The 14,919-nt window shown below is 43.9% G+C and overlaps 1 protein-coding gene across 1 annotated transcript in view; it reads right to left on the bottom strand.

Annotated features, from left to right (window-relative positions):
* Nucleotides 1-884: 884 nt before the first annotated feature.
* Nucleotides 885-14,919, bottom strand: part of TIGIT (T cell immunoreceptor with Ig and ITIM domains) — a 25,067-nt gene continuing 11,032 nt past the window's right edge. Inside the window, exons 3-4 of the mRNA XM_004373668.2 lie at nucleotides 6,965-7,071; nucleotides 885-3,827 (exon numbers count right to left, since the gene is read on the bottom strand). Of these exons, the coding sequence (XP_004373725.1) occupies nucleotides 3,591-3,827; nucleotides 6,965-7,071 (344 nt within the window). The 3' untranslated portion in view covers nucleotides 885-3,590. The remainder of the gene's footprint in view (nucleotides 3,828-6,964; nucleotides 7,072-14,919) is intronic.

Raw genomic sequence — 14,919 nt, forward strand, 5'->3', positions numbered from 1 at the left:
GGGAATGCAAAAGGGGACCCTAGAGAGCTTAGACAGGATCTCTTCCTGTCTGCACTTAATGACTCCCACCTCAGTCTCCTCTGTGATTCTTCCCTATGCATTTCTCTCAAAAGCAATAATAAAAGAGAAAAGCCTATTCAGATCTTATTTTGAACGAGAAATAAAGAGACAAAGACCAATATATAGAAATGGACATGACTCCACTCCTCCCACAGTGCCAGCTTGGTCTTGGCTTTGGAGTCCAGAGCTGCACAATCCAATAGAAATATAATACGAGCACATATCCAATTTTAGGTTTTCCAGTAATCACACTAAGAAAATCAAAATAAATGAGTGAAATTAATTTTAATAATATATTTTATTTAACCCAATATTCAAAAATATTGAGATAGTGAGATAGTCTACATGCTTATTTTTCACATTAAGTCTTCAAAAGCTGGGGGGTATTTTACAGTTACAGTGCAGCACATCCCTTTATTTTTTTTAGTTTTTTATTTTATTTTATTGTTGTACTTTAAGTGAAAGTTTACAATTCAAGTTAGTCTCTCATAGAAAGATTGATACATATATTGTTATGTGACCCTAACTGCTCTCCCTATACTATGACAGCATGCTCTTCCTTTCCACCCCTGATTCCCCGTGTCCGTTCAACCAGCTCCTGACCCTCTCTGCCTTCTCCTCTCACCTCCTGACGCGAGTTGCCCGTTTAGTCTCATGTATCTACTTGAGTTAAGAAGCACACTCTTCACGAGTATCATTTTATGTCCCATAGTCCAGTCTAATCTTTGTCTGAAGAGTTGGCCTCGGGAATGGTTTTACTTATGGGTTGACAGAAAGTCTGAGGGCCATGCTTTCTGGGGTTCCTCCAGTCTCAGCCAGACCATTAAGTCTGGTCTTTTTACTAGAATTTGAGTTTTGCACCCCACTTTTCTCCTGCTCCATCAGGGACTCTCTGTTGTGTTCTCTGCCCGGGGGTCATTCGTGGTAGCCGGGAAGTGTAGCACATCTCTATTAACCAACCACATTTCAAGGGCTGGATAGGCACATATGCAGAGTGGCTACCACACTGGACAGCACATGTCTCTAGGAATCTGATTTTTCAAGGAGAGTCTTCTCTGATTCTCAAAGGAGAATCAAGTTCCGTGAATTCCACTTTAAAATTTCTTTTCGGTTGAATGAAATCTCATTTTAGTGACTGATTTCCAACACCTATAGGCCATCTTATCACCCTCCTAATGGTAGTTATGGAGTTAAGCAGTGATTCTTCCCTATGCATTTCTCTCAAAAGCAATAATAAAAGAGAAAAGCCTATTCAGATCTTATTTTGAACGAGAAATAAAGAGACAAAGACCAATATATAGAAATGGACATGACTCCACTCCTCCCACAGTGCCAGCTTAGTCTTGGCTTTGGAGTCCAGAGCTGCACAATCCAATAGAAATATAATACGAGCACATATCCAATTTTAGGTTTTCCAGTAATCACACTAAGAAAATCAAAATAAATGAGTGAAATTAATTTTAATAATATATTTTATTTAACCCAATATTCAAAAATATTGAGATAGTGAGATAGTGTACATGCTTATTTTTCACATTAAGTCTTCAAAATCTGGCAGTTAATGCTTTCAGCTGCTAACTGAAAGACTAGAGGTTCAAGTCACCCAAACATGCCTCAGAAGAAGGACCTGGCAATCTACTTCTGAAAATTCAGCCATTGAAAACCTTATGGAGCACAGTTCTACTCTGACACTCATGGGGTCACTATGAGTCAGAAAGGTATTTGTAAATGTTTCCCAATTATCACAATTACATTAAATGACACCCAATTCTTAGCCCAGCCTCAGAGCAACACACAACTCCTCCAAATTAAAACACCACTTTCTTTTCATGATCACATTTTAGTCATTTCTAATTCATGAATTGTGTTCTACTCCAAACCAATTTGCACTAATTTTGCAAGAAAAATGCTGTGAACTGCCATGGCAAATAATGACATTTTATATATGTCTATCTTTCTTCCAGAAAACTTGGAGCTCTGGTCAGATTTCAGCTCATTGATCCTAACTACAAACCTGTTTCATAGAAAAGTGAAAACAATAAAAATCCAAAGAGGAGTTGGAGTAGAATTATCTTCTTGTTCACCCTTGCCTAATTCTTAGGGAGCAGGACAATGCTTTATTTTAACTACCGCAAAAGACCACCTTACTTCACATTCTCTCCCAGTTTTCTGCGCTCCTAAAAGGAAAACAGTCACCTGTAAATCCAGTCTCCTTGCTCTCTCCTCTAAGAAAGGTGGTGGAAGGGCAAAAGTCCTGTGAGACTGAGCCTCAAAGTCAGCTAAACAGAAAAAAGCAGCCCAGATGTTGCCCCTATTCTAGCATGAAGAGGTCAGGGGATGAATAAAAGGGTTCAAAGAAGCTAGTTTGAAGGTGTTCACTTTTTAAAACCTCTAGCACCCCTTTTTTCTAGGAAGAATACCTACTTAACAAACCCAGATTTTCTTTTTGATGGAAAAACGGTTCTTTTTTCAAAGACTCAATGAGAAAAGGTGGATTATGGCCCAGAGATGAGATGAAGCTTCCTCCAGTGGACATATGCTGTTTCCTGTGGGCTTCTCCAGTGCACACAGCTGGAAAAGCCTAGAATTCCCTATATCAGCCCATCACGAATGGACTCTGAGTCACAACACAAGAAGATTTGAAATTACCTGCCTTCAGAGCAAAATCTGAGGACCAGTTGGCTCCCTTGGTGCCATAGTCTTCCCTTGGTGTGGGGCCTTCAGCTTCCACCAACTTTAGTTCCTACAAGTTCCCTAGACAAAACCCCTGCCCACACCAGACCAGCCTCACTGTTCCCTTTGTCCTCCCCTTCCCTAAGTCCCACCTTGTCCTTCCAGGTCACCTCACCACAGATAAGCCTATCCTGACCACCTCACCCCAAACTGACATCTACTCCCAAAGGTCTGTGTCATACATTCTTGTCTCCTTACTTCCTTTTTAATGCAAATGTTGTCTCCTCACTTAGTTATACATTCTTAAAGGGCAGAGACCATGGATTGGTCATCCTTGAATCCCTCCACAGAACCTGCTACCATCCCTTATTCATAAAATACCTTGAATAAATGAATATTGATGAATATGACCGTAAGATATGAGAAAAGGATGGCTCTGCACTCACACTATCATCATCATCATCATCTACCACAAAACCCAAAACCATGCACATACTATTAAGAAGAATGCGTTTCTCAGAACCACAATCTTCTCAAATTGCCAGATTCAAAGAGAGGTCAAGTTTTCTTTCTTTTAACTGTGCATTCATGATTAAGATTCATGCTATTCACCCAGGGTCTGCCATAATGGAATGAAGGGGGTGGGGGGAGGAAATGAAGATGGAGAAGAGAATGACAGTTATTCACTCCACTGAACACACACACATCAGAGAAACCTATTCAACCCTCAACACATACAGACGCACACACACACGCATACATACACACAGCAGTGTTGGAGAGTGCAGATGCTCAAACATCAGCCCATCGTAGCCAAAAAAAAAGGGAAAGTGTCTTCCAGAAGATGCCTCTGGGAGTTAACCAGTCTCTGCCGGGAAGCTGAAACTCTCCAGGCTTCGGTAACTCAGGACATTGAAGTAGTCGTGTGGCTCAGCATAGTCATTTTCCCTCTGCTCCCTGTAGAGGTCGGCAGGGGCAGCTTCTGCCTGGACACAGCTTCCAGGGGGTGAGGGAATTCTGGGCCTCCAGTCCTGCTGTTCAGACGGCATTCTCCTGTGGCCACTTTCTGCAGAATGAATTCGAAGGGATCGCTTCTAAAAACAAACAAACTACAAAGTGAGTATGTGGGGATGGTATTCAAAAGTTACTCCCTAACATGATACCGTGATACACAGTGATACGCCAATTCCTCAACCCCTAATTTCTCAACCTTGTTACAACTAGATTTCAGTACTAACCACACCACTGATACAACACTTACTGCTATGCACGCACTGGTCCCCGTGCCCCGTTACTCCTATTTCCTAAACCTTGTGAGGCAGCATTCAGTCTCAATTCTCCTACTCTTCACTCATTGGACACTGTTGGCATCTTTTTTCAAAATGGTGTCCTTCCCTGGATCCCACACATTGCTCTCTCCTGGCTCTCTTCTCCTCCTCTGACCACTCACCTTCATCTTCATCCCAGGCTTGCTCTTCCTCCTGTGTACCAGCTCTCCAAATGAAGGGGTTCCCCAGGGTTCTGCCCTCTGTTTTCTCACACTCAACACACACTCTCTCTGAGTTGCTTCGTCCATATGTGCATCTACAACTGCCATCTGTCCTTCGAAGATTCCCAAACTCTCTAGCCAAACTGGTCGAGGTTTCTCCCCTAGTTCGAGACCCAGTTGTCCAGATACTAATTGGACATCACTGCCCGATGACCCACCGCAAGCCCAGATTCAATTTGTCCCAATGGGAAAAATCACATTCGCTCCTCCACAGACTGCTCCTGTCCCTACATTCTCTATCCTGGTTTATTGCACCAGCTAACCAGAAAACTGGAGGCTAATATTAATCTCCATTCAGTCATAAAATCCCATCCAATTCTACTCCTAAATAGCTCTGAATTGATTCTTTCTTTTCTATTCCTACACCATGCCTTATCTCTTACCTGCACTTCCATACTAGCCTGCTCCTAGACTCTCTCCTACCTCTAACCCAACTTTTGCATGGCCGCCAGTAAAGTGACCTTTAAAAAATGAAAGCTGATTTATGCCATGCTTCTGCCTAAAACCTTTCAATGATTTCCATTGTCTATAGAAGGGGATCCACAGGTGGACATTAAAGGATTTCAAACTCCCCTTAAATTGTATAAAAAAAATTGTGTAAAGGTGTATTCTTCTGGGAAGAAAGTCCATAATTTCACTACATTCCCCAAAGGAGACTGTGATGTCCTAAAAAACACCTTTTGTGACTTGGTCATGCTCACCTTTCCAGCATTATCTCCCACCATGTTTCCCCAGCCAACACACTCCACTCTCTGGGATAAGGTTTAGACATCAGGGAGCTATCATTTTCTGAGAATCTGCCATGAGAACACACTGGGCTAGCTTCTTTAATTCTAGCCTCAGCCCTATCACGGTTTCCACTTTGGGATGAGCTAATAGAGACAAGTGAAATCACTTGCCCAAGGACAAATCCAATTTTGACTCAGGTTTGTCTGACTCAAAGCCATGTTATTTCACCTCAGCCAAGGTGCCTCTCCTCTTACAGTTTCTTGAATGCCATACACTGTTTCCAGCCTTTCTATTTTGTATATGCTGTATCTATTGTCCATTCCCTGTACTTCCCCTAAAAGTTGTTCGAGACTCAGCTCCATCAGACTGTGTCCAGGAAGCCTCCTCTGCCCCCGTCAGGGAGTTACATTCATCCTATATGCTATAACATGGTCCTGGGTGTTCTCTAACCGTTATTTGTTTACCCTTCTGTGTCTCCTGGCCCTAAACTGTGAGCTCCTTAGGAAGGGTCTGGGCTGTATTTCTCTGCGAAAACTCAGAGCCCACAATAGATGCTCAACGTGGGTTTGAGGATTTGTTCAAGCACTGAAATGTGCTGTTGCGCTGTCTCTCTCTCTGCCTCTTGGGCCTATCCTCTCAAGGGTGGGCCATGGCATCAGTGTGCATTCCTGGGCATGGGATGGACTAAGGGTGGGTGACTTTGCTGGGGAGGTGGAGCTTGGATATGCGGACTGATGTATCCATACCTATACAGGTGAGGCTTCTCAAGAGACAGGATTGAGCAAAGGGTGGGACGCAAAGAAGGCTGGCTCTCCCCATGCCAACATATTCAGGGACAAACCCTGAAGAATTCTACCAAGCATCCCTCACAGCCTATACTCACAGCGTCTGGGAAATGGGAGAATGTTCATGTAGAGGGGAACTGAGTAGGGTACCAACAGCATTCACTATAGACACCAAGAGCCAGTTGATTGCTTTACTTAGGGACATGGACTTTGGTATCAGACAGACCTAGGTTTGAGTCCTGGCTCTACCACTTAGGTAGCTGTGTTACCTAACTTTTCTGAACCTCAGTTTCCTCATCTGAAAAATGAGGGTACTTATGGTGCTACCATAACTAAGTTGTGGTAAAACTTAAGTCAAATTCTTCATGTAAGGCACTTGGTATTTTTCCTGGCATGTATTAATAACTATTATTTACTAAGTTCTTATAAATTATTATAAATTTTATTTAACACACCACTTAATAATACCTAGTGCTCAATAAATACTTCTCTTATATGAATTTATTATGAATAAATGAGTGAATGTCATTTGTCAAGCAGCTGTTAGCAAAAGTGTATGTTCAGCTTCTGGACAATGACTTTGCCAACCCCACTGTCCACCCTCCTCATGTTCCCCAAGAGGCAATGTTTGTCCTGACAGAGCCCAGCTGCAGTTGCTGTACCTCCCTTTGGTCCTGCTGGACAACATTTTTCATCCTACAGGCCCCTAGCAGAGTAGCCAGCACTGCCCAAGTGTTGTCAAAATTAAATGAGTAAATGTACAGAAAGCTCTGGCACATAGAAGATGTCTGAGATTGATCAAACTCATAATAGATCAGTCAGACTCTCAGGACAGTGGCTGTGGGTCAGGCAGGAATTAGGAACTGTAGGTGACAGGGAGATGGATAGGACACTGCTTGAACCTTCCAGAGCTCCCAACTGAAGAGCAGCACAGGGAAGAAAATAAATAACTTCACAAAAAATCAAGACAAGTACTATGAGAAAGGCACGAAGAGCAATGGGGGGATCCCACCTGGGTCTCTGGATTGACAAAGGTGGAACTGTCTTGGTGTCTCTGGATTATCTCAGTAGGAAGGGCAAGGACACTCTGGACAGAAAAGGACCTGAGAGCCCCAGGGAGGCAGGATTGGGGGTGCCCATGACTGAGATGTGCAGCCAGAGCCCTTACCTTTCTAGCCCATGCGACCACCCCGATGACTGCTGTGCAGATGACCACCAGCACTGCGGCCACAGCTCCAAACCAGGGGGTCTGGAATCCAGGGTGGTGCTCAGTCACTAGAAGGAGGAGGAAATAGGGGTGAGTGGCAGAGGCCAGAGCAAAGGCAAGCCATTCCTCAGGAAGGTCCCAACTTCATGGCACAGAAGTAGGAACTGACCAGGCCTGTCTCTAACCACAAGACAGGCGACTTTAAGCCCAGCTCTTTGGATAGCAGAGCATCTACTGTTTAAAGGCAGGAATATGTAGTACCTACAGGGGCTGGAGATACAAACTTCACCTCAAATGTGTTGAGTAATTCTGAACCACTTTGAACTTACTTTGAAAATGAATGCATGTAGCTAAGTCCACCTTTGTAAGAAATCGACTGTATAACTGGAAGTTCTCAGAATTAAATTCTATGTACAATACAGTGATTATTAAAGGATAAGTAATAAAAGTAAGCTTATTCTTAGAACTCAACAGTAATCACAGCAATTATTTAAAATTTAGATCAACAAAATATGTTTTTGCACAGAGGAATATTTTAGCAGTGGCATTAGTTAGAATGGCTGGCACACGGTACTAATAAAAAAGAGGAAATTTTACTCAGTTTTATTAGTGTTTAAATTCTCTATGGATAATAGATCTCTGTATTGCCTGCACCTCTGTCAGACCACTCCCTCCACCTACCCAAGGTAAGCCAAGGCTGCTCTGGACCTTCTTTTCCAAGACTGAAAAACCAGTTGCCATTGAGTCGATTCTGACTCATGATGAACCCATGTGTGTCAGAGTAGAACTATGCTCCACAGGGTTTTCAACAGCTGATTTTTCAGAAGGAGATCACCAGGAGTTTCATCTGAGGCACCTCTGGGTGGACTTGAACCTCCAACCTTTCTGTTAGTAGTCAAGCACATTAATCATTTGCACACCCAGGGACTCCTTCCAAGAGTTTTTGGTTTTTTCTCACATATGTTAGTACTGAAGACCTCGGTAGTCCCATTCACTGTTGATCCAGCTACTCTTCAAAGCTCGTTGTTGTCCTGTACCATCAAGTCAATTCTGACTCCTAGCAACCCTATAGGACAAAGTAGAACTGCCTGATTATCACCAAATTCCTGATTCTCAGGGAGGTTACAATTTGAAGACCCTGTACTGAATCCCTGAACACAAAATTTGAAACAGATCTTAGAAGAATCTAGTCCAATGTCCTAGTTGTTCAAGCGTTGAGAAAACAGAGGCCCAAGACAGCAGGTAAGCAGTCCAAGGCCATGCAGCAGGTCCACACCTCCTAGCCAGTGCTCTGCCAGGTGTAGGCAGGTAGACAGAAGGGGAAGGTTGAGGGGTTGGGGATGGAGAACTTGATGACTCTTTGGCCCCCACACAGGGACCTTCACACAGCAGACCAGCATTTCCCAATGGGGGGAACCACGTTCTCTGAGTCCCAGGCTACTGACATCAGAAAGATGGAGTTTTAAATCCAGGCCCCACCACGAATGACCTAAGGGACCTTTGTGAGCCTCAGTTGTTCTACCTAGAGAAAACGATAGTAACAGCTACATATCAATGATATGAAGACAGCACAGGACCGGACAATGTTTTGTCCTGCTATATATAAGGTCATCATGAGTCGGACACAACCCAACAGCAGCTAACAACACCTGCATCTTGGGCTTTTCATAGGAATTAAGTGAACCAATGTGTATAAAGTGCACTCATTCCCTTCCCGTTCCCTTCCTCTCCACCCCCCCTGCCAAACCCCACTACACTCAGAAGTTTACCTCTGTTATGCAGGTCAGAAGAACACAGCAGACCCTCTGCTGAGGCCATGCACTCTGCCCCTCTGAAGCATCCCTGGCTAACAGTCCCTGGGCATCTGCCTGGAATGCTTCCTGCTTATGTGAGAGGCAAAGAGGCTCAGGGTCCAGAGGAAACAAGCCTGTGACCCACCCCACAAGAACCCACAGCCTGTGCCCCACTCAGCTTGCATCAGGCAGGGGTGTGGTCTGGACTGGATAATGGAAGGGTACCCAAGCATCTGGAAGGGTCTCAGAAATACAGAAGGCAGCACTGAGGGGAGGAGGCAAGAGAGGCTAGAAAGCCCCACTTGTCCAAGCTTCCCAGGCTAGCCTGACCTCAGCAGAACCTCAGAACCCTCACACCCGAGTTTGCCCACATCCCAGGAGGGAAAACAGTGAAAGGCCAAGACCGGGGAAACTTCGTCAACAGGAAAATCAATCAAGCCATGGTCAGCCAGGTTTGGTTTTACAGCAACGTGCAGCTTTACTCTGGTTTCTGAAAAGCAACGACAAAAGCAAAAAAAAAAAAACCCAACCAAATAAACAACAACAAAGAAAAGCACGTCCTTCTTCTCTGGCCAGGAGTTAAGGTAATCACAAGGTATCTAAAACCATAAACTCCAGCCTACTCAGAAGATAAGATGTTCAGTCCAGAATATGTCTACCAGGGTTTGTAATCTAAGCCCTTAGTAAACCTAGAGCCACCTGATATCTTGGGATTTTCCTGGGAAGCAAGATCCTCCCATTGGAATCCCCAGAAGCTGCCCAAGCCTCAAAAAACCAATCCATTGCCGTCGATTCGATTCTGACTCATAGTGACCCTATAGGACAGAACAGAACTCCCCCACATGGCTTCCAAGGAGTGCCTGGTGGATTCGAACTGCTGACTTTTGGTTAACAGCCAAGCTCTTAACCACTTCACCATCATGGCCCAAGCCTCAGAGATACCTGTAATTGACCTTCTTTTTCTAGAAGATATAAAACAATAATTAGAAGTCCCAAATTTCTTAATTCAGCCTAGGTTAAATGAAAGTTATGAGAGGACACAAAATTTTAATAGCTTGAGAAAGTGAAAAACCTTGGTGCATGCAAGGCTATGAGACCACAATGCACTGAGCTAGTTGTTACATCTGGTCATGTAGATAAAGGTAAAGGCAGGAAAATGTTCACCAGACATTGACCTGAAAGATGTTAAGAATCTACGCATTAGCCAGGTGGGGAAAAAAATCTTTCTTCTCAGACTTATACTTATTCATATCCTGTTGCCATGAAACTGACAAGTTTGTTTTCAAGAGGTTCTCCTGTGAGCTCCCGTCTTCACTCTCAAGACTCCAGGTTTACAACCTTTCACCTTGAGCTTATAGCACTTCTCTTCTCGGTTGTCAGAGGAAACTATATTGTACTTCTTTTGTGTTTTTATGAGCATTGACTTTTGTATCCTTTAACCCTGGAGTTAAGGTGGTGGAGTAATCCTGTTTCTCTTCCTGTATCAATTACAGAACAAGTAAAAATAAATGGTGACTATAGCAGGCACGGAGTCCCTGGATGGTGCAAACGGTTAACATACTTGACTGCAAACCGAAAGGTTGGCAGAGTTCACCTAGAGGCTTCTTAGAAGAAAGGCCTGGTGATCTACTTCCAAAAAATCAGCACTGAACACTCTATGGAGCACAGCTCTACTTTGACACACATGGAGTCACCCTGAGTCAGAATCAACTCAACTGTGACTTGTTTGTTACAGCAGGCATAGATTTATATCCTAATTCAGAATCTTAAGTCCATTCCTTTAGGGTATGATCTTAGGATCACAAACCCCACAAGCATCAGACTCTTCATGGGTCCTGGAAGATGACACTTGATGCACCCAAGGAGGCCTGAGGGATTGGAAATGATGAGTTTCCCTCTAAGTAAATTCAGTTAATGTATATTTTTTCTAGTGCTTCAAATTACCACAAACTTAACATCTTAAAATAACACAAATTTGTTAGCTCTTAGTTCTGCTGGTCAGAAGTCCGGGCCCAGTGCGACTGGGTTCTCTGCTCAGGGTCTCAGAAGGCTAAAACCAAGGTGTCAGCTGTGCTGCATTGCCATCTGAAACTTAGGGTATTCTCCAAAGTTCACACAGTTGTGACAGATTTCAGTTCCTTGTGGTTGCAGAACAGAATTTCCCATTTCCTTGCTCGCTTCCTGCCAGGGATTTCTTTCAGGCCCTAGAGGCCACACTGTTTGCCACGTGGCTCCCTCCCTCTTCAAAGCCTTCAGTGGAGACTCTTCCTCTTGTTGAATCCCTCTCAGACATTCAATCTCTTTCACCACCAAGAGCCCAGTCCTTTTTAAGGGCTCACCCAGTCAGGTCAGTCCCCCAAGGATAATCTCCCTAACCTAAGGTCAACTGATTTGAGACCTTAATCATATGAGCAAAATCCCTTCACGGAAGCACCTAGTTAGCAATTGATTGGATTACTGGGAGAATATATGTGTACACCAGGGGGTGGGAATCTTGAGGCCATCATGGAATTCTGCCTGCCACAGCTGACAATGGTGGCTGAAGGTACCCAGGTGCAGAGATCTGGGCTAGCATAGCCAATTATAAAATAGGAATCTCTAACATTATTGACCTCTTCCATATGCTAGGCCTGGTGCTAAGCCTTTTCCTTATCTCATTTAATCTCATAACCATCTTGGAGGTAGTCACTGAGGGCCATGGGTTCACACAGCTAGCAAGTGGTAAAAATCAGGACTCAATGCATGTGTGGTAACCAGCCCTGATAGCTTCAAGGAAGCCCAAGGATTAACATTCTGACCATTTAGGGCCATTGTCAACCCTAACGTCATCCCCACCATCTCAGTGCCTTCCATTCTCTGTCTCCAGCCAAACCCTCCCCAGCCTTCAAGATGCAGTACAAGTCTGATTTCAACCATGAAGGCTTCCCTAATCATAGTAGCCACTGCCATTTACTGCGCGATTATTACACAGGTTACTTGTCACACCTAAGGTTCTCCAGAAAGCAAGATTTGAGACAAAAGATCACCATGCAGGAATTTATCAGAGAATTCTCTTAGGATCCCTGTGGAAGGAAGAAAGAAAGCAGGATTGGGAAGACAAAGAAACTGGGCGGTCACCGTAGCCTCAACAAAGTTATCAGCTAACTCCACGGGGAACTCTGAGGTCAGTGCCATCCTTCCATGATGGAGACCAGACACTGGATGCAGGCTATGCTGGAAAGGGGACATGCCCCTGTGGGAATGGCACTCCTCAGCTAAGACTGACAGATAAATGCTATTTGCTGGCCATACTCCCAGCTGCTGGAACAATAACTACTTCAGTCTTGCAAGGACGGGGCAGCACATCAATTTCATCTCTCATGCTGCTCAGATTCACTTCTGTATACAAGTTTGTATAAGTTCTGAGAATAGCTCTTCAAGGATTCTGTGAAGTCTCTTTTTCTGAGGGAACCCAGAATATTAGTGGGACAAACTGCAGGGCTTGGTTGTTGATGTAATCTAGATTTTCACCCAAGGTCTGAACCCTGGCCACCATGCCTTTCTGGAACTGCTGGACTTGTCCAAAAAGAAAACTAAACCCACTGAACCTGAGTTGATACTGACTCATAGCAAACTTATAGGACAGAGTAGAACTGTCCCATAGGTTTTCCAAGGAGTGGCTGGTGGATTCAAATAACTGACCTTTTAGTTAGCAGCCGAGCTCTTAACCACTGTGCCACCAGGGTGTACTTGTCCAGTTCCTGTTAAAACTGGGCAGGCGAGAAGCAAAGGTGTGCAAGTGGATCACATAGATACTGTTATGAATTGAGTTGTGTCACCCAGAAACATGTGTTGGAATCCCAACCCTTACACCTGTGGAAATAATCCTGTTTTGGAATACAGTTTTTTTTTGGTTATGTAATGAGGCCATATCAGAGTAGAGTGTGTCCTAAATCTAATCACTTCTAAGTGATATAAACAGTAACATAGACACAGAGGCAAGCAGGCATAAACGGGGAGACAGATGCCATGTGAAGTGAGGAGTGTGACCCTAATACTCCCCAGCATGTTTTCTCCTTTGCAAAATGGGTGACTGAGAGCTTGACATGACTAATGCCATGATGAACCTATAAGTTCTTTTTTTCTTTTTTGCCTGCCTTCTCCTTTCCACATAGCTTTGTTAATGACTTTGTTTTATTCTGTCTGGCTACCTGTGAATTACGACCCCCCACAGGGAGATATGAGCCCACATGTCTGACATGTATATCTTTAGCGTGATAAGGAGACGTCTGGCATGTATCTCTTTAGTCTGATAAAGAGTTTCTTGTAATTACCTTATAATGAATAACTCATCTGGCCATGCCATCTGCGGGCTATAAAGACACTTCTAACCTTTGTAAAACTCATATGTAAGTTCTAATGTAAAAATGTCTTTTGGGACTCCATAGAGACAGACTGCATTGCTGTCAGATTCCCCATTGGTGGACACCTCCTAAATAAACAAACTTTCTCACTCTTTCTGACTTGGAGTACGTTTCATTGGCTCAACTGCTCCAGGGCATGGGCCCTAGCAGGGCAATAGGTGTGTCAAGAAACTGAGGGGTAGCGGCGGAGCCAACATGGTGCTATAGATAGAAGCACCACGCCATCTCTTCACAGCTAAGACCTGAAAATCTAAGTAAAACAGAGACATACATCAATCTTGGAACCCTAAGCATCAAAAGAAGAGATAAAGGACTCAGCCAAGCACCAAACGGAATAAGAAACAACAGAGAACAGAGAGCAGGACAGATACATGTGGAGGTCCCATATCAGCTAATGCAGAACAGATTCGTCATCTTGGACTCCTGTTGGAGATCGGAAGATAGGGAGTATGGGAAAGCAGCTTCATGGAGCACCCAGCAGGAGACAGAACAACCAGTAACCAGCGATATACAGTTTTCCACCACCACCCTTCTTCACCCCTGCTCGGTCTCCTCTGTTTCCTGCAGCCACAGTCTCTCGGCCAGAAGGCACTGGTTTCAGCCCTGTGCTGCGTGGATTTGATCTGCCCACACTGGCCGGCTCCCTGAGTGCCATTTGTTTGTTGCTGGTGTTGCTTTTTTCCGCTTTTTTTAGTTTCTTCTGTACTTCTCGCCACCTCCCCCTCCTTTCTCTCAAACATCTGGCTCTGTGTGCCATCTTTGCTTCTTCTTGAAAGGCTGTGAAGCACCACTCAACTGTGGAACTGCTTCTCGGCAGTTCTTTTTCCCTTTTTCTTTTCTTTTTTTTTCCTCCTTTTCTCCATTTCTCATCTCTCCACTCCAATGGCAAGCTCCCTTAGCACCCCTTTTTTTTTTGCTCCTATTTCTCTCTCATCTTTCCCATGCCCATCTTAGCTCCACACCATCACTATCTCACCCATCCTTCCTGCCTACCTGCACCATGCAATGAACATCACACCCCCAAGCAGCGCAGGTATGGCCTACTGGAACCTGCCCTGCATGGATTCTCAGCCTGCCCTGTCGGCCTAGTACATGACACAAATAACCCATCCCAGCAACTCCCCTTCAGCTGGAACTGCCCTGTTGCACTATAGCAGAGTGACTGGCCTTGCTCATTGGACAAGGAGGTGAAACGTATCATGCCCACAGATGAAAAAACAGCAAAGAACTCACAGCCTGCCTGCTCAAACATAACCAAATAAAACAAAAGAGGAGGATGAAACAAACAAATCTACAATCAATAAATGAAGAAAATAACTACTGAATGTACTGCAGACAGCAGACAATATCAAAATATATTTTAAAATACAGGACAGGATTATTCCAGTAGGCACCCAAAATAAAACACCAGATCAATTTCCAGTAGAAGAAAAGGCACTAGAACTACCTGATAGGGAATTCAATTCTCTGATAGTCAGAACTGTCCAAAAGTTCAAGCAAAAAGCAGACAAAAATGAGGAAAAAAGGACAAATTAATGGAAAAGGCAGAAAAATTCACAGAAAATACAGACCAAAAAATAGAAGAATTCAGGAAAATAATACCAGAACAGAATGTCAAAATAAATTCACAAATAGACATCATACAAAACAACAATTAGAAATCCAAAAGATAAACAACAAGATTTCAGAAATGGACAGTGTCATAGAAGGGCTGAGGAGC

Source organism: Trichechus manatus, unplaced genomic scaffold, assembly GCF_000243295.1.
Source record: "Trichechus manatus latirostris isolate Lorelei unplaced genomic scaffold, TriManLat1.0 scaffold00026, whole genome shotgun sequence".
Taxonomy (NCBI): Eukaryota; Metazoa; Chordata; class Mammalia; order Sirenia; family Trichechidae; genus Trichechus; species Trichechus manatus.